At 37.3% G+C, this 21,926-nt stretch overlaps 2 protein-coding genes across 11 annotated transcripts; both read right to left on the reverse strand.

The window, feature by feature from the left end:
* Positions 1–2,077: 2,077 nt before the first annotated feature.
* LOC136280793 (macrophage mannose receptor 1-like) lies at positions 2,078–6,932 on the reverse strand. The gene is made up of 4 exons (XM_066166489.1): positions 6,914–6,932; positions 5,924–6,295; positions 4,310–4,702; positions 2,078–2,169 (listed from the first exon to the last, which is right to left on the reverse strand). The coding sequence occupies exons 1-4, from the start codon at positions 6,930–6,932 to the stop codon at positions 2,078–2,080; spliced, it is 876 nt and encodes a 291-aa protein (XP_066022586.1).
* Positions 6,933–10,511: 3,579 nt separating this feature from the next.
* LOC131775310 (uncharacterized) lies at positions 10,512–21,894 on the reverse strand. Of its 10 annotated transcripts, XM_066166847.1 has the most exons (13): positions 21,754–21,894; positions 19,992–20,128; positions 18,987–19,127; positions 17,085–17,136; positions 15,105–15,164; positions 14,633–14,809; positions 13,460–13,806; positions 13,263–13,344; positions 13,052–13,118; positions 12,301–12,389; positions 12,023–12,143; positions 11,715–11,756; positions 10,512–11,599 (listed from the first exon to the last, which is right to left on the reverse strand). In XM_066166847.1, exons 3-6 carry the CDS (start codon positions 19,026–19,028, stop codon positions 14,721–14,723), a joined length of 243 nt encoding a protein of 80 aa, XP_066022944.1. In that variant the 5' UTR covers positions 19,029–19,127; positions 19,992–20,128; positions 21,754–21,894; the 3' UTR covers positions 10,512–11,599; positions 11,715–11,756; positions 12,023–12,143; positions 12,301–12,389; positions 13,052–13,118; positions 13,263–13,344; positions 13,460–13,806; positions 14,633–14,720. The 10 variants fall into 10 exon arrangements, with proteins under 10 accessions (XP_066022944.1, XP_066022940.1, XP_066022936.1 ...); XM_066166843.1 differs by lacking the exon at positions 14,633–14,809 and having other exon boundaries at positions 20,043–20,128; XM_066166839.1 differs by lacking the exon at positions 14,633–14,809 and having other exon boundaries at positions 10,512–11,545.
* Between the last annotated feature and the right edge of the window lie 32 nt (positions 21,895–21,926).

Raw genomic sequence — 21,926 nt, forward strand, 5'->3', positions numbered from 1 at the left:
CAAATAACTTAATCATTATATACATACCGAAATTCATGGGCGAACAGAACTCAAAGATAAACTTATTTTTATTTTCTTTCCAAGGAAAACAACGCGCGTCAAGCCGCCTCGCAGTTCGAGAGTTGCACTGAAATGGCTTCCTTGTAAAATACTGTGCATTTAAATCATCAAGCAAAAATGCCGTTAGAAGGCAGAACTAGTTAGAATTAAACAAGAAATTCTGGAGGTATGTCGAAATAGTTCTACGGAAGTTTAAAATTTGAAATACAGAAGCGAAAACTCGAGACTCGCTCCACCTTTCAAAACAAGAAATTCGTGGAACAGAGCAACATCGTGTTCTGTCTTTTTCTTGGTGTTTTCGTTTTCCTGTCCTTCTGTGAACTCTTCTACTGATGAATTTAGGCTGAAAACGTTTTGTCTGATTTGAAGCCATCTTTCTAAAGAAAAATCCGCCTAAGCTCTTAGAATGTGTTATTTGTCAGTCAAGAAGAACGGCGAGCAAGCAACACAGATATCTTCACTGGTGAAAATCGATACGTCGTTTTTCACTGGTGAAAAAAATCGTAGGACCAATGAGCTGGCTTCTCTGACGTGAAGAGACTATTTTTATCTCGATGCTTTTTGGCGCTTAAATCTCGGTATGCATGTAATAATTACTTTTTATCGTTTATCTATCAAAGTTAAAAAGCCTTTAAGTTACGAAAATTGGATACCTGTATGGAACCCTTTCTGGTAATATTTATTCCGCATAATTTTGAAACATACTCCTTTGCCTAGAATTAAAAAAAACATGTGTGTCACAGAGAAGATCCTGAAAAGTGACATGCATAAAAATGGTAAATGACTATTTAGAAAACATACCAGCTGCGATGGCGATGGAGATGGCGATGGCGAGGTTGAGGCCGTTGACGAGAGCGAGGGCGAGGGCGAGGGCGAGGGCGAGGGCGAGGGCGAGGGCGAGGGCGAGGGCGAGGGCGAGGGCGAGGGCGAGGGCGAGGGCGAGGGCGAGGGCGAGGGCGAGGGCGAGGGCGAGGGCGAGGGCGAGGGCGAGGGCGAGGGCGAGGGCGAGGGCGAGGGCGAGGGCGAGGGCGAGGGCGAGGGCGAGGGCGATGGTGACGACGATGGCGATGGCGAGGGCGATGTAGAAATTGATGAATCTTTAAAGAAAAATAAACATCAAGACCATATCATAAGAAAAAATTGCATAAGCATCACACTTTGAGGGCAAAGTGAACGATCGGAACTCTTAAATGCACTCGTTGGTTAAACAGAACACTCTTATTATTTCCTTTCTACTATTTTAGTCGTTCGCACACTCCTTCTGTGATTGATGCCCAGATGAAGCTTTGGGATGTTTTTCGATAACTAGACGTTAAAATACTAGAGAATGATATATTTCCTTTAGAGTTTTCCCTAGTAGGTGAAAAAGCTTTAAGATAAATTTTAATAGCCTGTTCGTGTTTTCTTGTTTGAATTCTATTCCACCAATCGAATTCCATTTTGCCTCATTACACTTTTCTCCATCGCGTGTTATTCCCTTGTAGACAACCCGCGTTTTATCACGTATTGGAACCACATTACCCAACATTCCATCGTAAGGGCAAAAAAGCGGACGGAAAGCGGAGTAACAAAATGGCCGCTATGAACGATCAAAACTCTTAAATCCACTCGGTTGGTTATATAGAACACTCTCATTATTTCCTTTGCATTATTTTCGTCTTTTGCACACTTATGATATGATCGATGCTCGGATAGAGCTATAAGATGTGTTTCGAAAATACTAGTAAATGAAATAATAGTGCAATAATACATCCCTTAATCACTGGTTTAACAGATAAGACAAGTACACATTTTGCCCAGTTTTTGTCATTTCAACTCGCTCCTACGAGGCTCGGAAAATGCCACACAAGTCGCAAAATATCCGCGCGTATTAATTGTTAAACCACTGAATACCACGTATTCATTTCTTATTTTATCTTGAGCTGTCTCCTGTTATCATTTTGTAGTTTTGCTTTTCTGAGAGCGGGAGAACGGGTCATTTGTTGTACTTTAGACATATTTTACACAATTACAGAGACTAACTCTTTTTACCATATTGTTGCGTGCAAGGTGGTCCAACGTAGTCTTGGTAAGAGTCCTGCAAAAAGTTTTGTCCAGGAGCTGGATCTGCTGAAAAAATAATACAAATACAATACAGAGGAATTAATGAATCCAAAAAGTAAACAAATTGTTTCGTTCTGAGCAGCACTACCATAGCAGCACTACCATTCAAGTTAAGCGCTGCTTTGCGCCTGCACCGGAAATAATTTTTTTTCGCAATTTTTATCATAAAAAAGTAATTATGTTTCTGTGTAGAATGATGTGTTGCTCGCACTAATCTGATCGCCGCATAAGGGTATTTATTTCGCAGCAATCAGACTGTCGCTTTTTTAGTATGTATCTCACAATAATCAGATTGCCGCATTAGGGTATATATCTCGCACCAATTACGTCATAGCAGTTGGATATCTCACAGCGATTGAGTATTGTTTTCTCGTAAATGATGTCATGGAATCTGGGGGCCGTGCATAAAGAATTACATAAACCAGAAATTTTGGACTCATTTGATAAGTGAAATGGTTTGTGGCCTTGGTAAGAGCCTCGTCGACTGAGGTCGAGATTTATCGGGATATGAAAGGTTTGTATTTAACTTGTTGCATCATTTTTAAGTTTAAAGGTGTTTTACCTGCTCCTTTTCTCACAACACTCACGCCAAACAACTTACTTCCGTCGCATATTACGTAAACAACAGTCAACCACTCCCAATCATTAGACTGCAGTTTTACAGGTGCTTGAATTGTTTTCCACCGATCAGATTCCATCACCAACGCGCTTCGTCTCTCTGACGAGGAATAGAGGGCGTTGTGTGGCGAGACCAAACAACAGTTGCGAAGGAGACAACGTTAAGCGTGGCACTGATGCATTTTACTTTTGCTTAGAGGCTTTTTACACACTACCTGAATGAGTTCAGAGAAACTAGGCATGGTTTTGCTTTTTGTAGTAAAATTATGTGGAATTACATTTTGCAGGCAACTAACTGGAAATAAGCAATGTTAATTTTCTCCCTGTCAAAGGTACTGCAGTAAGCGTAGTCTCTTTGGTCTCGTCACGCAACGCGCTTTCTACCCAAGGAGGACTAGAGTGCGATGTATGACGAGACCAAGCAACAGCTGCGAAGGAGACAACAGTAGACGTCTATGCCTTTTATTTTTGCTTATGGGTTTTTAAACAATAGAGACAAAAGACCACAAAATACTTGTGTGAGCTCAGATAAATTAGTTTTTTTTTCCCTAGGGTGAGGTAATGCGATACTTTCGTCACTTTAAAAGTTCTTCTCTTTCTCTGTTACAAAACTAATAGCGTTAGGAACACAAAGTGTCCCATCTCAACCCTCTAGCCAAAATAATAACTCTTGCATGCTACGCATATCTGTGTTTATCTTTTGGTAAACAGAATATCAATTAAATTCCAACTCAGTATTCAGTATTTTTTAAACAAGAAAATGTATCTACACCCTCTGGTGACATATGAGAACTGAGGTAACCCTTACTAACCTTGTTACAGAGTAATAGTTGCCAGGTCAATCGAAATGCTCGCCATATTCGAATTAGAAGCAGTATGGCCAGTTTATGTTTACCGCACATTTTGCATTGCATTAAAATTAGCCCCTACAGCTTTACAGTTCAAACGGTCGGATATTAAAATATCATACAATTAACATAAAATTGATTCCCCTATGCGAAGAACAAACAAGTCTGCATGTCTTTTGTATTTATTTTATAAGACGATAATTTGCATGTATCTTAACTGACATGAGTCACTAGCTGAAGATAACGCACTTCACAACGTCCCGCATTTTTATCTAACAAAACAATTGGACTGATGATTTTTTGCGATTGGTATTCACCATCATTTCATTAAATCGAAAGGATAAATAAACCGCATGAAAAGAACTGATGATTGAAAGTTTCATAGTTGTTGTTACTCGTAATAGCGATAGTAACTTTTCTTTGCTCACAGGGTTAAAAGTTAGACATGTAGATCATGAAAACGTCTACTTAGATTGTGTAAAACATATTTTCATTTATGCAAAGGTAAGTTTAAACTTAATCCTGACTGTCAGAGGATTTTATGTAAATTCTGTCGTGAGTATCACAAACGTTAGCAAAGAATGTTATTATTACGCTGAAGCGCTTGTGGTACCTTTCAGTTAAAAAAACAAACAAACAAACAAACAAACGAAAAGACAAAAAAAAAGCCAAAAACTTACCATTTGCAATCTCACAAATATAAGCGTGTCCCTGACGTAAACGATTAATACTACCAAACGCGCCTTGTTCGCCATTACTGTTCAGCTTGTACATGAAAGTCGCGTTGTGTTCACCTCTTGGCTCCCCTTTTCCCCATTTGCAAATAGTCAGCGGTCTTCCACTCACCCAGGTCCAATTCTCGGCCCTTTTTTCTAAACCAATACTCCATCTATTGTCGTAGTTCGTATTATTTCGCCTTTGAATCTCGTTATCAATGAAATTCCATTCTTCCTCGGTTTCGATGGAAATTAGGTCCCCTCCTCGGCTTTTGCAGATGACTCTGTTCCAGCTCCAGGACCATCCAGATACCGAAATGATGTACCAAGAGTTTTTAAAAGTTATTTTTGGGCATTCTACAAAATGATAAAGATGAAAAAAATTATCATAAAGATGATAAACAAACTGATTATTATGACAACTGTAAACGAATGTAAATATATAAAAGTCGTATCGTGCGGATAAAGACGTGAATATAAAAGCGATCTTCGCAGTAATGAACACTAATGAGCAGTAGTGAAAATAAGGCCTGAAAAATTCAGGCCTGTATGGGATTTGCTCCCATGACCACTATGATACCGGCGCAGCGCTTCCAACACGCTTTTTTCTGACAACCTTTCTCGAAAGAACTGTATTTATTATTTGCTTTTTTCAGAGGACACAGTAACAAATCTTGCAATCGTATTGTTTCTTTATGCGCTCTGTATTTTCCTATCTCTGCCCACGGCACAGTATCGCTTGCATAAGTCGTCGAGTACATCTTCAGCTTTGTTGCCATTTTCATAAATTTTATTTCGTTTTGCCGGCTGGGCAGTATTTTAAGCAAATCATTTCAAAGCAAATCAAGCGCATTGATAATGTATTAATTCCTTCTTTCTCTCTCTCCAATCCATTTGGTTGCCAACACAAAAAAATGTTTTTGAAATTAATTTTGGTAGCAAATATGTCATTTAATGGGTTGACACGCAGCCTAAAAACCGTTCGTAATAAACGAAAACCTTCACTCGAAGTAACTCAGAAACTTAAAAGATGAGGTATTAGTTTACAACTGAATTCATCAATAGAACTTTCATTCATTTTACATCTGAATAAAAATAAAAATAAAAAATACTTAGATGCGTGATGTCCAAAAAAACATGCATACACTCACTGACCTCAGTAAACACGCCTTGTAACTTATGGCAAGGAAAAATTCCGTTGGCTAGATTGTAATAACCGCAGCACGCTGGACTAAAGTTGTGAAACGTACAATTTCGATCGCTGTTTTCCAGCTGTAGTCGATACACAATTTCGATCGCTGTTTTTCCAGCTGCAAGCGATCATGCAAAATAAGGAAAATTCTAGAGTGATCAAATTATTTTTTTGAAACATGTGTCCCGGAAATTTTCATGAGCATTATGCTCAACTATTAATACGCGCCTAAAAGTTCATTCATCGCTTACACGTAAAAGTTAGGGGAGCTAAGTTGTGTGAGCAACATTTTTACTTCTAAGAAACAAGAGAAATTTTCATGACACTGTTGCAAGACTATAATGTTTTAGTACATAATATACTTTATGGTTAAAGTGTGATCTTACCTCCCCGCATCTCGCAAATGCATTTATTTTTATCATACCGAGAAATACTGTTAAAGAGGCCACCATTCTTGGATATTTCCGCCCTTTTTTCGTTAGCATCTGACTCAGAAACTTGCCATTTCGAAATGTTCAGTTGTTCTCCACTCAGCCAAGTCCAAACCCCGCCTTTCTTCTCTAAACCAATGTGCAACGCACCAGTAATCCAAGTGGCACGTTTTTGAATCTCACGATTTATAAACTGCCATTCTTCTTCAGTTTCGATTGAGACTAAGTCACCTCCCTGACCGGAGCAGATATGTCTGTTTTTATCCCAAACTCTTTCCCATTTCGAAAAGATGTAAGAGGATTTTTTGAAACAGGTTACTTGGCACTCTATGGGAAGAAAATAAAGGAATAAATAAATAAATGAAAGAATGTATAATGATGATAACAATAATGCTGATACGAATGTAAAAGCAATCCTAGCAGTTATGAACGGTTACATGCGGAATTTGAACCCATGATCTCTCCGATACCAGTACAGCCTATGCCAACTGAGCTAACAAGCCAACTGGGAGCTAGTTTTATTTTTCAGGCCTTACATTCACTACTACTTAAGTAGTGTTCATAACTGCGTGCATCGCTTCCATGTTCCTTTCTTCAACCGCAGTGCATATACATGATTTTCATATATTTACAGTCATGTAATAATGCTGGTGATGGATACGAGAAAGTGTTTTTTTATACAATAAATTTTAATAACATACGATGAGCATCAAAACCCTCTACGTAACTGAAGCAAAAATTAGAACTAGGCAAGGTTTTAAAAGTGGAAATAAGAGTGATCAGGGTAATGGCACCGTTATTCTTGGACTTTTTTGTTTTGCTCTCCAACTTACGTTTTAAATCACAAAGTCTGTGACTAGTTATCAGCGAAATCAGTCAGATATTGTCTTTTTTCCGTTCATTTTAAGGTACATAAATGTTAAAATTGGAATTACACTGTCCTACCTGTGCCTGGCAAATCCATCAACAAATGAAAGATGACTGTAGAAGAGAAAATGAGCATATAAATTGATTGTTATCTTAAGAATAACATTTGAAACAATGAAAAAGGTTATTAGATTTCGAGTTAGACTAGTACTAATGCATTTATTTGCTATATGCCCTGTAACATCTACCCATGATTTTTATTTCCTTCCTCTGGGAGCAGACTGAGAAATTTAAATAACCAGCTATACAAAACTTGTTACACGAGGGAAACATTTTTAAGGATACAGTCGACCCTCGCGAACGTCCTTCGGACAAAATTTTTAAACGGGTTATTCGGAGTGCAACTAAACTATAAAACGATGAAAAAAAATGTTTCGCTCTAGCTCGCAACAATTCGATATTTCGTTAAGCGAATTAATCAGGTATCAAATCTTACCGCTCAATTAAAACTCCTGCACAGTTTGAATCTTGAGGGGTTGGTCTCCAAAATTTTGTGAGGATTTTCCCATATTCATGGTGTTACTAAACTATGGATCAGCAGACCGTGGAACCTACGGAACCTATTTTTTTAATTAATTTTTTTTGTAAAAGCAATGAGATAAGTATAGGGTTTGCTTTCGGGTACAAAGAAGAATAATTTAAAAGAGAAATGTGTTTTAATTGTCCATAGCGTCCAACTTGACGAGCAGTCAGCAGTGTTAATAACTCAACAATAGTTTGAAAGCTCTAACGGTTTGGGTACCGCGATATTTGAATAGCGCCTTATCCGAAGGCTCTCAGTAAGGCTTAAGGCTGGAATTCTTTGTACATGACCCTGGTATGAGGAACATGAGCCGCAAAGTATCATCGTCCGTGATGCTCGTATAATTTCGGGGTGATCCATTAAACATTATGAATAAGAGGACTTTATTAAAAGCCAAAGACAGAATTCTCAGAATAAAGCTTAAAAAAAAAAAGAATCTCCATGTGGCTGTAAGGAGTTCCATTGTTGAATGTTAAAACATGGAAACTGTTGAATTTTAAGAGTTGTTTAACACCTGCGTCACTTTAACACCTCAGCTCGCTCAGAAAATCAGATATCGACGAGAAAGGAAAAACTAAACCAATTCAACCATTTTTTGCCAAACCCCGGATCGAATGTTAAAATCTAATACCATTTTATGCGGACCCTGATGATTAAGTTCGATCTTTTGTCTAAGTGCGTCGAACGTTCAGCAGCTATCTGAAGACGAGACGTATTTCCCTTTTTAACATCTTGTCGTAGTGGCATAAAACTATAGCAACTAAGCTATTGTGTTCCTGTTATCCTAAATATGGCTGCCAAAGCTGTTGTGCAGATAACCATGACGCAAATAACATGACCACCGCATGAATGTCTCGCCTGTGCTATTTGATCTTTAGTTACTTTAGGTTTCAAGAATTCGATTTATAAGATAGCCTTCTCTAATTAAGAATTATGAGTTTAAGAGTATGTTTTGTTTTGTTTTGTTTTAATTAACAGTGTCAAACAACCGCCACCTCTCAGTTTCGTTTGGCTGAATTTCACAAATGGAAAGTCAAGATATAATTAAGGTGGTACTTACCTAGCGTACAACTTATTAAAAAAAAATTTGCACACTTTGCCGGTTTAGTTGTACTCATCACACAATACAATCATTTGGCATTATACGGAAGGCGATTAATATCGAGAAACTAATAATAATGATAATACAATGATCCCAAAGTTTTGCTTTAATGATAAACAAATAGTTTGGAAAGGAGATTTGTAGAGTTTTTTAGTATGTTTCGTTATTATAGTTCCTTAAGTTTAAATTGGAAATAAATATTTCACGAATTGGAAAGTCAGTTTCGAAGATTTCGTAGCTAGAGCAGAACAAACAGGAATAACTAGCGTCGTACTTACCCAGCACACAACATATTAAAAGGGTTTTGAAAATTTTGCCGGATTCAGCTCCATCTATCATCCACCTCATCATGCCCAAGATATGCAAAGGTTGCTCCCAGGAGCTATCGTTGCACTTAAATTTGATTCACCCCGCTTGAGAGTTTTGAGTTTGCGGCATCCTCATAAAACGCTTTGGTACCAGTTTGAGTTTAATGCAAATCATGATCTGTGATCGCATATTCATGGCGTTAGTCTCGATTTTTATTTTTCGGTCAAAGACGGACCAATAGACAAAAGCAACTTGCATCAGATGCGGAGCATTGTTTTTCTTAATACAATCGGAAAACCTCACGGCATTAAAACACTTTTTGTAGTTGAAGTTTTGTAAAGAAGCAGCTCAAAAATAATTAATGTTTAGAATGATTATTTCTTTTTGGGCTCTGCTAAATGAAAGTTGTCTCGAACAAACTTCTTTTTATCGACTGGCAGCTAAAGCTATTACGCCGTCTGTTCGTATGCATAAAATAATGGAAATGATTATTATTTATTCATCTCGCCTATGACATGCTGCACGTTTCAGTTGGTGGGTCTAATTACTTCGTACTCCTTTAACTTTGATGGAATAACTCGCTCATATGTTAATTAATACGCATTATTATCATGCAAACCATCACTTTTGGGTTCAAATGTTCGAATTCCAATATTTTAGAAGGAGCGGTGGGGTCAAAAGCTCTTTGTGCGAGACGTTCTTGGGTCATAGTGATGTGCTCTGTGGGCGAGACATTCTACTCTTCTGGTATCTCTCCACGCTTATGGAATAATTGATTATTTATTCTCGAATATTCTCTAGTCCTAGCTGCGATCTATTTAGTCAATCGAAGCTTGAAGCGTTTTGACCTATCGGATTGGAGCGGTGTAGGGAGAAATATAATTGTATATTTCAGAATACTTCTTTTTTTTTATTTCTTCCGTCTCAATCGTACGCTTCGTCATTTACATTTGTTTATAAATGGGTGTGACGTAACCTAGACTGTTGCAAACTGTTACGCACATCTACATTATCGACTCCTTCTCTTGCTTGTCGAAATTCTTCTTCATTGCTACGTCTCCGCTGTAGTGATATTTGAAAACCAGGCCCATGGAAATATTCCACATTTCTGTCGCTGAGCTTTTTCCTTTAAATTGTTTACGCTGCATAAAAGTTCCTGAATCGTTCTTTAATAATTTGTACCGAATAGTTTATAATCTGTTGGTTTATGCCCGTTTCCGCCTAACATCGCCCCAATTTAATTCCAATTAATCGTTGTATTTTCGATTCAAAACGATACTCCTTATTTTAGGAATGTGAAAACAAATGGGTAAATGTAACTGATCCACAAAAGATCCAGTCTAGGGGTTTTTTTCTGTTCTTTCTAAATTAGTTGTTTATTTATTCAAACATTTACGTATTCATCTACTTATTCATTAAGCAACAAATTTGAATGTCAGCGTTAGCTGCTAGTACTATTAGTATCATTACGGTACAATTTAACCGACAGAAAGAGCATTATTTTCTAAGGGCCTGTTTACACGGTACGACTTTGTCGCATGCGACAAGCTTACGACAGGCTTACGACACGAATTGTTTCGTGAAAATCAAACCTACAACTCGCTTACGACTCTTAAGTCATGTCGTAGGCCTGTCGTAAGCTTGTCGCATGCGACAAAGTCGTGCCGTGTAAATAGGCCTTAACAAACCCGACTACTTAATTAAACAACTTGTAATATTCTCAACAATGAGCGACTCTTAACGGGAAGTAGAACAATTATCCTTAAATAAACTTACTGAAGCCAACTAAAAACTATATCTTAGCTCACCATTGACACGATCTCACAGTTGTCTCCAAAGTTCCCTTAAATTAACAATCTTCTACAGTAGCTCTCTTTCGGTATTGCTTTCTGAAAAGTCAGTCACTCCCGACAACACTCCCGACTCCTTATGTATAAAGTATTCTAGAAAATTCTGGAAGCTTACAACACAACTATATTTTTAGTGTTAAATCATAACTACGAAACCCAGTAAAATGCTGCAGAAAGTTCCTGGGTATGCATATCAGCATGACTAGGCATTCTCGAAATTTCTACAAACTTATATTCAGTTATTATCCATAGCTTATTGTTAATAGTAATAATAATGTTTGATGAAAAATTTGTTAAAACTCAATAAGTAAAACGCCGAATATGAAATAATCATGCCGTAAGCGCAGAGAGTTCGCGTCCAAGAATCAAAACATAAATACACTCTATTAAAGCTGCGTGTTAGAGTGCTTTTTTTAAGAAAGAAGAGTCATGATTTCCTGGCATAAATTCCCGCCTCGTCTGTGGCAGACTGTAATCTTATTCGAAGGATAGTCGTCAGCATACTGAGCCATTAGAAATATAAAAAAAAAAATAGATTGGTTTATTTCGTCGAATCTTGCCTGAAAATGTCCGATTGCCGAGAAAATAACCTTATAATCATGAAGTTAGGTTACGTTTACAACTAGTTGAGTGCTTAAACAAAGATGAACGGAATGACCTCTTTTACCTGCAGATCGCAACTCAGACCGATCGCAACCGACTAATCGCTGTAAGTACTTGTACCAAGTAACTGACTATTATTTCCAGTTGGCTGGATCCAGTTAAGTGCGATTTCGATTCAAATTTAGAAAAGACTGCAATTCAACTGCCTTTATATCCCCAACCTCACTTGGATTGACCTGTGAGCTCTTCCTTGTATAGTTGTCCTTTGAAGAAGATAGAAAAACGATATTCATTTTTCTTTTGAATCGCTCTCTGATCTGCAGATAGACAAGCAACATGAAATATGGTTCTTAGCAGTACTACTCGGATATCTATCAAAGCACTAAAACTTGATGATATGGAGTTAATAATCAGTTTAATGTTTTTTCTTACTTGAGTGTTTCGCTTGCAGTGTAGAGCGAAAATCAGAAAACCCTGCAGCATAAAGATGATTTCGGGATCATTAATTTCTAAATATGCAAACAAATTAGTCAAATATCTATTGAGATTTTCAAGAAGGAAGGAAAATTACATATCTTATAATTGAAAAAGAAGTCTGTCTTCTCTTGCATGGTTAAAAACTTTTGTTTTCACAATTCCAAAAACATATCATGTGCCCATTGTAACGGTGTCTCACTTGATCAGAAAGTAACATAATAATAGAGGTTGAATGCTTTTGAGAGATATCATCGAACACTCACCTGAATAGAGTTGAGTATGGTGAAGATGTAAGCGAAAGCTTTATGCACAGGCTAGAGAAGACCGAATAGCCACGTGACACCCAGCAGGGGAATCATCAGCACGCATACTTTGATGCCAATTCTAGGAGTTAAAAGAAAATATTCCTCAAGTTTCGTTTGACGATGAATTTTCATTTAGTTAGATATCGTAAGGCCTTACAGGTTAATGAGCGAGGAAGTTAGGCGAAAAGAGACTCACAGGAGGCTATATTGTTTTAGTCTTATGTTGCAAATCTTACCGTATTTGCTGAAAATGGTTGTCTGCCCCTGTTGGCTGCAACAAATTGGTCATCCCCCTTATGACTCGTTGGAGTATCAAGAAGTTGAGCTGAAGAATACAATAGAAATAAATTGATTATTTATATATAGTTATCGAATAGGCAAAGCAGGAGAGGATCCTTGACAGAGACGTTACTAGTTTGGTAACAAGCTTGGGATAAAGAGTCATTTACAGGGAATAGAACTCCCAACCGTGGGACCTAGATTTTGAGCTTCGATTCTCTGACAATGAGCTGAAGAAATCACGAACGTCTTTACACTAAATGAACTACGCCAAGTGAGGCCTCGTGTTAAATTGTATAAATTTACTCTTCCTGCTCCTTTCTTCTTGTTCAATGTTTTTTTTTTAGTTATTCTTGCGCGAAAAAAATATCTTAATATATCAATGTGAAACAGTGAGAAACCATCAACAGGAAGGAGGAAGGAAGGAATTTTTTTCCCTTCATACTATGTAGTAAAAGTTGGAGAGTCTATGAAGCTATCTTATGCCTGTGAGGACATTGTCTCAACAGGTTTTTCTCATCATAAAGGGCCCTCAATAGCCACGTCCAAAGCTTGTTGTGGGTAAATAGGAAAAGGAAAATTGTAAATATTCTGTGGGATCATGTCACAAATAGTTAAATTATTTTTTACAGAGCAGAGAAAAAAATCTTTAGTAGCAAGTAGTCCAGGTATACCAATCACAATCACCAACACTAATCATAAACTCACAATTTCAGTGAAAGCTACAAAGGCGACGAATATCCAGATCAGGTTGTTAGTCGAGGAAAGCCAGCAACTAAACTCGAAGAAGTGAAACACAAGAAAGAAACACAAATGAAATGATATCGATTTAAAACTATATGCAAAAACAAAACAAAGAATTAAATGCAACGAATTAAAAGGAGAAGAACAAGAAGAAACCGTTGTTTTTCTTTCTTACTATTTACCACTCGTATAGCTTTGTAACCCTTCTTTTCCAGCAGCGATGCCAAGTGAAATGGCCACCATGATCATTGGAAGACCTATCCAAAAAGAAAGGAAGGAAACCGTAACACTTCGCTAGATGTCAGCATCATATTTGGTGATCCGAAAGCATGGTTACGGTTACCGGTGCATATTTTAAAATAATAAACTTACCCCACGTGATACGTGTACATCTTGGTGTTAATGTTATAAGCTTTCACAACGAAGAGGTAGAGATAAATTCCCTCGATCAGCATCCAACAGAAAGCGGCCATCAAGAAATACTGCATTAGAGCCGCTATTGTAACACGGGCAGCCTGTGGAAAGGACGAGTTTTCGTATTCTTATCGTGCTCCTTTCGACAAGATATTCACGGTGCAAAGAGAATTCATTCCACGAATAGAAAGAGAGGCCAGTAACTTTGTTTTCTGTGGCGTTTATTCTGGCTAGAAAGATGATCTGTCCGGCTCCAAGGGACATAGAAACACTCAGTCGAATTTGAGGGAGAGGTTGACGAGCATCTTTGGTGAAATAAAAGTAAAAACATAAAGAATCAATGAGACAAAGCAACAACAACAATAACAACAAAACACACAAAACAACACACTGAAGACAGTAAGCACAGCAGAACATAACAAAATTGAATTAAAAGACACCGCAAAATATGGCTAAAAAATCAACAGAATCTTGACAACAAAATATGTTATGATCTTATTTGATGGACGAGTATTGTTTGTTTTTATATTTGCCCTTTAACGGCTATTCGACAAATTCAACCATTTTACAACGCTTTTTCAATGAGCACCATTGGACGGACTAAATTTACAAAAACTCAATTCGTTCTTCGAACGGTTTCGTTGGAGAGCTATAGAGTTCATTGGGGAGTTTTTAAGAGTACGGTTAAAAAATTTTGCATATACATGCATCGCAAACGATAGGCCAATTTTGAGCCCAGTGTATAGTATGAAGTAAGCGGAAAGTATTTGTAAGATTTGACAATTTCAGTTAGTAAAGTGTTACTCACCAATCTATTATTTAAGAGAAGTTTCAATAAACAGAGCGAGAAGAAAGGTTTCAAAATTTGAAGGATTCCGATTCTCTCTTGTTGATTGTTCAGGAATACCTTGAATTTCCTTTTGCACCGCAAAAAATCAAAGTATCCAACAAATTAAAAGAACAGATGATCGATAACATCCAACAATAACGTCTCTAATAAGTTGGGCTTATAGTTGAGCTCTTACATTATCTAGCTTTAGGGAATTGGACAACTCAGTGGGTCAGTCAGCAAGTCAGTAAGAAACAGGAATAGACTTAGAAACTAAAAAGGATTGAAGGCCGCAACCTCACCCATTTTTGGAAAAAACGATTCTTTCTGAAGGCCTCATTCCACCCAGGTGTCACTTTCCATAATTAAGAGCAAATTTCTCGACGGCCTCTACCACCTCAAAGACGATTTCTGTACTGTTTTAACGTCTTCCATGCCAGTCTTGTCTTTTGTGAGGCTCTTGATTTTTAAGGTGAAATCTTCAAACACAGTTACAACCTCAGACAATTACATAAAATATTTAAAGCTCATCAACCAGCCAGTCTCAAATATACAATTTATAGTCAAAATGCGGGCAGGAGGAGGCCCCCAATTGTGTCCAGGGTTTTCACTGGCTAAAGAACTCTTTAGGGAACCTGGATTATTTTTTAAGCCTCAGCATTTCCACCTTGTATCGCTTGATGGTGGTTTATCCTCAAAGGTCAGATATTTACTTTTTATGGTTTAAAGACATATATCAAAGTTAAAAAGCCTTCAAGTAATGAAATTACATACCTGTACGGAACTCTTTCTGGTAATAATTCTTGCGCCAAATTTTGAAACATACTCCTTTGCCTGGAACAAAAACTGATGTCTGTCACATTTGTAAAGAGGGAAGATCATGAAAAGCGACATGCATAAAAACGGTAAATAACTATTTTAGAAAACATGCCAGCTGCTAAACTAGGGATGGCCACGGCGATGGCGGTGGGGATGGCGATGGCGAGGTTGCAAGTGATGAATCTTTTTTAGTTTAAAGAAAAATGTTGATCAAGACCATATCATACAAAAAAATTACCCTAGTATTACACTGTAAGGGCAAAAATGCGGACGGAACGCGGAGTAACAAAATGGCTGCTATGAACGATCAAAACTCTTAAATGTACTCGATGATTTTATTGATTATGCAGAACACTCATATTGTTTCGTTTCCATTATTTTCGTGTTTCGCACTCTCGTATGATCGATGCTCTGATAGGGCTGTAGGATGTTTTTCAAAAGTACTTGTAAATGAAATAACAGTGCAATAACACATCCCTTAATCACTGGTTTAACATATGATACTAGTACACATTTTGCTCACTTTTTGTCATTTCAACTCGAACATGCGGGAATTGGAAAATGCCACGCAAATCGCAAAATATCCGCGCGTATTCATTGTCAAACCACTAAATATTACGTGGCACGGATACATTTTAATTCTGCTTGGGGGTTTTTAGACAATAGAGACAATAGACCAAAAATTAGTATTTTTTTCCTTTCTCTTAAGGTGAAGTAATGTGATATTTTCGTTACTTCAGAAGTTATGCTCTTTTTCTGTTACAGAACTGATAGTGTTAGGAACACAAAGTTTCCAATCTTAACCCTCCCAGCCAAAATAATAACTCTTGCATGCTACGCATGCCTATATTTATCTTCTTGGTGAGCAGAATATCCATTAATTCCAACTCATTATTGACTATTTTTTAAACAAGAAAAAGGATCTACGACCCCTGGTGACATATTAGAACTGAGGTAACCCTTACTAACCTCGTTACAGATTTATGGTTGTTAGGTCGATCGAAATGCCCGCCATATCTGAACTAGACACAGGATGGTCAGTTTATTATGTTCACTGCACATTTTGCATTGCATTGAAATAAGCCCCAACAACTTTACAGTTCAAACGATCGGATATTATAATAGAATACAATAAACATAAAATTGATTCCCCTATGCGAAGAACAAACAAGTCTCATATTTGTTTTAGAATCTAAGAAAATTGATTACCCTGGTTTGCTTTCCTTGTCAATTAGTTTTCATCAATCACTTTGATAAAGTACTTCTACAGTAGTATAACACCTTAACCCTTTGACTCCTAAGATCTCATTAGTAATTCTCCTTACTGTCTACCATACAGTTCTTATGATGTTGGTTTGGAGAATTTGGTATTGGATCAACTTATAATCCCCTAATTGATATTTTTCTTTAATCTCATCACTTGTCTGCTTGATATTATATTGATATTGTAAGGAGAAATTCTGTCTTAGTCACTCATGGGAATTAAAGGGTTAACATCAATATCCATATTCTCTAGACTCTTCACTATATAATTCCTTTAGTACTGATAAGAAGAATTCATGTTGTAATCAGAGCGTCTTGAGTTAGGAATCTTTTTTTTTTAATTCTTAATGAATGATTCAGCAATATTACTGGAGGGAGAACTTACTTGCTTACTACCCTTGGGGCTGATAGGGTTAATTAAGCAGAGAGAAGTCTATTGTTTCTCTTGTAAGCCATGCTGTGTTCCCTATTTACCAGGACATGTCTTCAAAATATGGTCCGAAATTAACAAACATCACTTATTTCAAAGCCAAGAGTAGTATTCCACATTAGAGTAATATTTGAATTAAGTATTGGCAATTGTAGAGTTCTGAGAACTGTATTTGATAATTAAAAAACAAACTCTCAGTCTGATTAAATTGGTATTCATAAACAAAGTCATAGCTAGCTCACCTGATTGTAACATAAAGAAATCCCGGCAAGGACCCAACCAGTCAGTTGTCAGCTGTCAGACAGGTAAAAATGGGTAGAACAGGATCCTGTATACAAGAAGGGTGACAATATTCTGAAAAACTAATTAAAACAGAGAAATTTTTTTTCTCTTGCTCATGTTGAGTACTGGACTGCTGTGCAGGTAAAGGGGGTAAGTTTCTAAAGAAACTGTGGTGCTGCGTCAATGGGAGAGTATAACAGGGTATAAATTTAGTATTATTGACTGAGTTGATATTATAAATTGGCCACTGTGTATAGTTTAAAAGCTGATGTTTTGAACACAATAGCCCTTCATCAAAGCAATTGGAGGAATTGTGGTTTGTGTGTGTATTTATATGCAGAAAATGGAGCTATGCTATTGGTGGGAATATGGTGACAAGAAAACAAGAATAAATTAGTTAAATGAAAAGCATTTGTTGATACCGTGGGGCTTAAGAGTACCTATTTGAAAGATAATTTTTGTTCTGGAGTTTTGTAGCCCTCCAAACTGCCTAGATGTAGAGAAAGGCCCCAAGGTGCCATATGCTGCCCAGAATGATTAGAGAGATTAAAGTATCTAGCCACTGGTTTGGATGTGTCCTTGTCATTCCTTCTTACGTCATGAAGGTGTTACGGCTGTGTTGGTAGTTGAGGGTTCAAGCCCCAGACCACAACAACACTTAGGGTCTTAAAATAAATGAGGAGAATTTGCTGTCTTTGATACAACATCTGCAAATGGTTAGACGTTCTAGTATTTTGGCCAAGGATGATAAACCACAGGCCCCATACTCTCCTAGATCTTCTCTGTACTGGTTATAAGCAGGGGACATTAACCCTTTAACTCCCAGAAATAATTAAAATGTAACTTCTCCCTATAATAATAATAATATAATAATAATAATAATAATAATAAAAATAATATAATACCCTTACATTATCCAGCAAACAGGCAATGAGAATACTCAAACTAATCAGGTAGAGGATGTTTTCTTGATCTAACAGAAAAGTTCTCATAACTGATGAATATGCAAATGTGCAGCAGCAAGAAGGGAGAATTAATTTATAATCAGATCTTGAGAGTTAAAGAATAAAAGAATTCACAGACTTCAACAAAGAGTAATAAATGTGACTCCCAGTGTGGTCATCTGGCCTTGTTATCATTTATAGAGGCCCACATTTCAACCTGCTTTTAAAAGCCCAAGTGAGCCAGCCTGTCTAAATATTCCAAATAAATAAATAAATAACTCAATATCAAGTTCGCACCCACATCACAAATGGAGGCTAGGCGCCCAAGGGGCCCATGAGCTGCACCTACAGTCACATCCCAAGGTGCTAGAACACCCAACTGGCCTACCCAATGCTAAAGTGGCAGCTTGCAGAAATAGACCCCACAAAAGAAACCCTGCAGTTAGGTTTGAGGGGAGGAAAGACCAAGAAATGCTATCTTCAAGGACAAGAATTCCATGCTATAGAACAGCAAACACAACACAGGCACATGGTGGAACAATGCGTGCACTGATAAGGTATACCACTAAATGAGGATGGCCCCAGGGCCCTAACATCCACAGCAGTACTGCTGCAAACTCTGTAGAATGCAACAAATGCTGTACGGATACTAACAACTGCCTAAGACACAAACCAAACGCCTGAAAACACTGCTGACCATACATGTATTTGCTCCTAGTCATTTAAACTGTATGTTAAATTCCATATAACTATGTTAAAATTTGTTCATAAACTAATACTGGCCCATGGCAACTGATTTGACCTATAGCTACTAGAGTCACTAAAATGATTTTAACAGTGAGAGAAAAAAAGCAAAAAAAAAAAACAAACAAACACTCAATTTGTTCAAAATCAGGTTGGCATGGTATGACCACTTACCCTGCACCCATCCAGCTGGGTCAGGCATTTGAAAAATTCCATTTTTTGGTTGTAAAAACATATTCAGGCATGTGCTGGAAGTGGCTCCAAACATAACAGCAAAGATGAATGTTGCCAAAACCACTTAGAAAATCAAATGGTCTGAAAGGAAACCACATATACATTGGTAAAACAGTGGCACCCAAATAGCTCACTTAAAAATACACTCCCATTAAACCCATTCAATAAAGGAATGTCTTATATTATTGTACTGTGTTTATATTCTGACTGAAATGGCACAAGTTCCTGATAGATCAGGGGTGGGGGAGTTTTTAGGTCAATTTTTGCTGCATATATATACCGCTGGCCTCTCAGAAAACCTGCCCCATCATAGTCTACCCTGTGGCCAATTATACACCTCATCTGCTAAGTGAGTCACTTTACGGGAGGTGTTATATTTGTGATCCCATCTACCCATGTGTTGCTGGCCTCTCAGAATACCTGCCCCATTATAGTCTATTCTGTGGCCAACTATATACACCATCTGCTGAGTCACTTTACCAGAAATGTAATTTTTGTGGTCCCAACTTAGTCAATTTCTGTTTATAGATACATGTATCTAGCTACTACCAAGTCTTTTAAGTAGGTCATGATCCTAAAATGAAGTGACACATTTGTTTACATGAATTAAGAACACTTTACTTTTCACCTTCAGTGCATTAACATTCTGGTACATTTCAATCTAATTTGAACCTTCCTATTTGTAAATCCTTACTTTGATGTATGAAAATTCTCCAAATCATGAAAATGTGTTAGTCTCCACTTTAGTAACTGTATTGAAAATGAAACCCCATTATAGCAGAGCGAGTCATGAACATGCCACCCAAACTAGCAGTATTTACTAGCAGTATTTACAGTATTACAAGAAGCAACTTTTTTGAAAAAAAAGTACATGTAGCTTGGTGTCACTTAAACTTAGGTACAACTACTTAAAAGTACACAATGATCAGACTATATGTTGCTGACCTTCAATATAAGCCTTGACCTTTTTGCTCAATTAATCAATTCTGTACTCACATCAGCAAACCAGGATATCCATCGCAGTTTTGAAGTCCAGATTTTACCCTTTGCTTGACAAAGGCCAGTGTAAAAATGATGAAAAGCTTAAAAATAGCAATACACGTAATAATTATTATCAATCATGCAAGCATGAAATTACAGATGAAGTTTTAGCAAAACAGTATCACCTTTCAAACTTTCTGACTTAAAACAGGAGGGAGAGTGGCACTAATATTCCAGAAGGGGTGCTTATTGGAAGGAGGGCGCTAAATCAAATCATTGCGACATGTAAACAATTTTGTCATCATTATTTGATGAAAGTTACTCCGATATTTCACTTATAGCTAGAGGAAGACAGCCAAGATCAAACAGACTCTCTTTGATAAATGTGGGGCACCTAAATTGATAATTTTCGAGATTGAAAATGCATTAACATGGCTCAAAAAACAAAATTACAAAGACATCTTTGGATGAAAATAAATTTGTTATATTATTAGTGTTCAAGAAGAAAAAAAGGTGTTACAGAACATTAAAAATTCATGCTGGAATGGAAAATTAAAAAGTTAATACATGATAATGCAGACAAAGGCAGGATCAAGCTGTCTGACACAGACACCCCAGCTTTCAGCCTACATTCCTCTCACTTTCAGTCCCAAACTCAAGTGTGATGTGAGAAAGACAACAGCACTTTATTTCCAGAAAAATTAAAAAGAAAATTAAAAATTAAAAATTAAAAGAATTCCTCACAAATTCAGAGGAAATAACTAAACAAGACCTACTGTAATTTAATACACGGAACAGAACGAAAAGGAAGATCTGTATATTTGGAAAGAGAGATTTTCAATTTGCAAAGCAAGAATCCGTGTAGAACTCCATTGTGCGGAAGGATAAGAGGGTCTATTAGAAACCTCAAAGCCGTTTGCAAAAATCATCCACAACCGCAAAACCGCCAAAAAAAAATTCGACCAGAACCGACAACCGCATGCAAAACAGTCAAAACCGATAATTTTTCACATCCCAGTTCGCAAAACCCTAATCGATCCGATACGGTGTTGACATGTGGAGCATACAGAGGTTTCGCGGCTATTCGAGATCAGTGGAGGAGCATAATGGCCGCTTGGATCGAAGAGAAAACGGAATCCAAATAGGACAGTCCGAAAACTTCATTGAACACCAAATCCGAAGCCCATTAGACAGGTATTTTAGTCAAAAACCGAAAACCACATGCTAAAGAACGGAAAATCCGCAAACTGCAACGAACACCCAATCCGAAAAACCGACATTCTTTAGCACAAAAACCAATCTTAAAAAGATATAGAAAATCCCAATGACCCTTTAAAGATGAACCAGTCAGTTCAGTCCACAAATCCCACAAATGATAACAGAACAACCATTATTATTACTGAAACCTCAAAGAAAACCTTTTTGTATTATTATCTTCCAATCAGAAACATGCTGCAAAGCAACTTTAGTAAGGAGATATTTTTCAGGAAAGGTGTCATGTCACGCAATCGAATTATTCATCGACTACGAACATCGATGCTTAGCATCTTGTAAATTGCACAATAACTTTTTGCAAATTTCATGCTGCGAATTTGAATATTTTTCAATGAACAAACCATATACCTCGAGGAGACGACAGCGCAACAAAAGAACCAAATCGCAGAACGAGCTTGCATGAATCTACAGCGCATTCATGAAAATATCGACACCACAACAGAGTACGTACCCCTGAGAAGTGTTCTCCGAGGATCTATTTGCCATTTTCCAAGCAATCCATCGAGGCAATTGCACGTGGTTTAACCTCCCTCGTCTGAAAGCTCCTTTCATATGAGGAACTCTATTTGGTTCCGTGAATTTGAATTAGATTATGGTTATCTTATTAATGTCTGTCTCAAAAAA

This window comes from Pocillopora verrucosa, chromosome 5 (genome assembly GCF_036669915.1).
Source record: "Pocillopora verrucosa isolate sample1 chromosome 5, ASM3666991v2, whole genome shotgun sequence".
NCBI lineage: Eukaryota > Metazoa > Cnidaria > Anthozoa > Scleractinia > Pocilloporidae > Pocillopora > Pocillopora verrucosa.

Bases quoted from the DNA above. Each gene is read 5' to 3' on its own strand.
- LOC136280793 (XM_066166489.1), bottom strand. The intron at 4,703-5,923 runs GTAAGATCACAC...ATCATTTTGTAG, and splicing joins CATTTGCGAGATGCGGGGAG to AATGCCCAAAAATAACTTTT. The intron at 2,170-4,309 runs GTAAGTTTTTGG...TTATTTTTTCAG, and splicing joins TATTTGTGAGATTGCAAATG to CAGATCCAGCTCCTGGACAA.
- LOC131775310 (XM_066166843.1), bottom strand. From the start codon at position 19,028: ATGGAATTTTTCAAATGCCTGACCCAGCTGGATGGGTGCAGG. The intron at 17,137-18,986 runs GTAAGTGGTCAT...CCTGTCTGACAG, and splicing joins CCCAGCTGGATGGGTGCAGG to CTGACAACTGACTGGTTGGG. The intron at 15,165-17,084 runs GTGAGCTAGCTA...TTTTTGTTCCAG, and splicing joins TTTCTTTATGTTACAATCAG to GCAAAGGAGTATGTTTCAAA.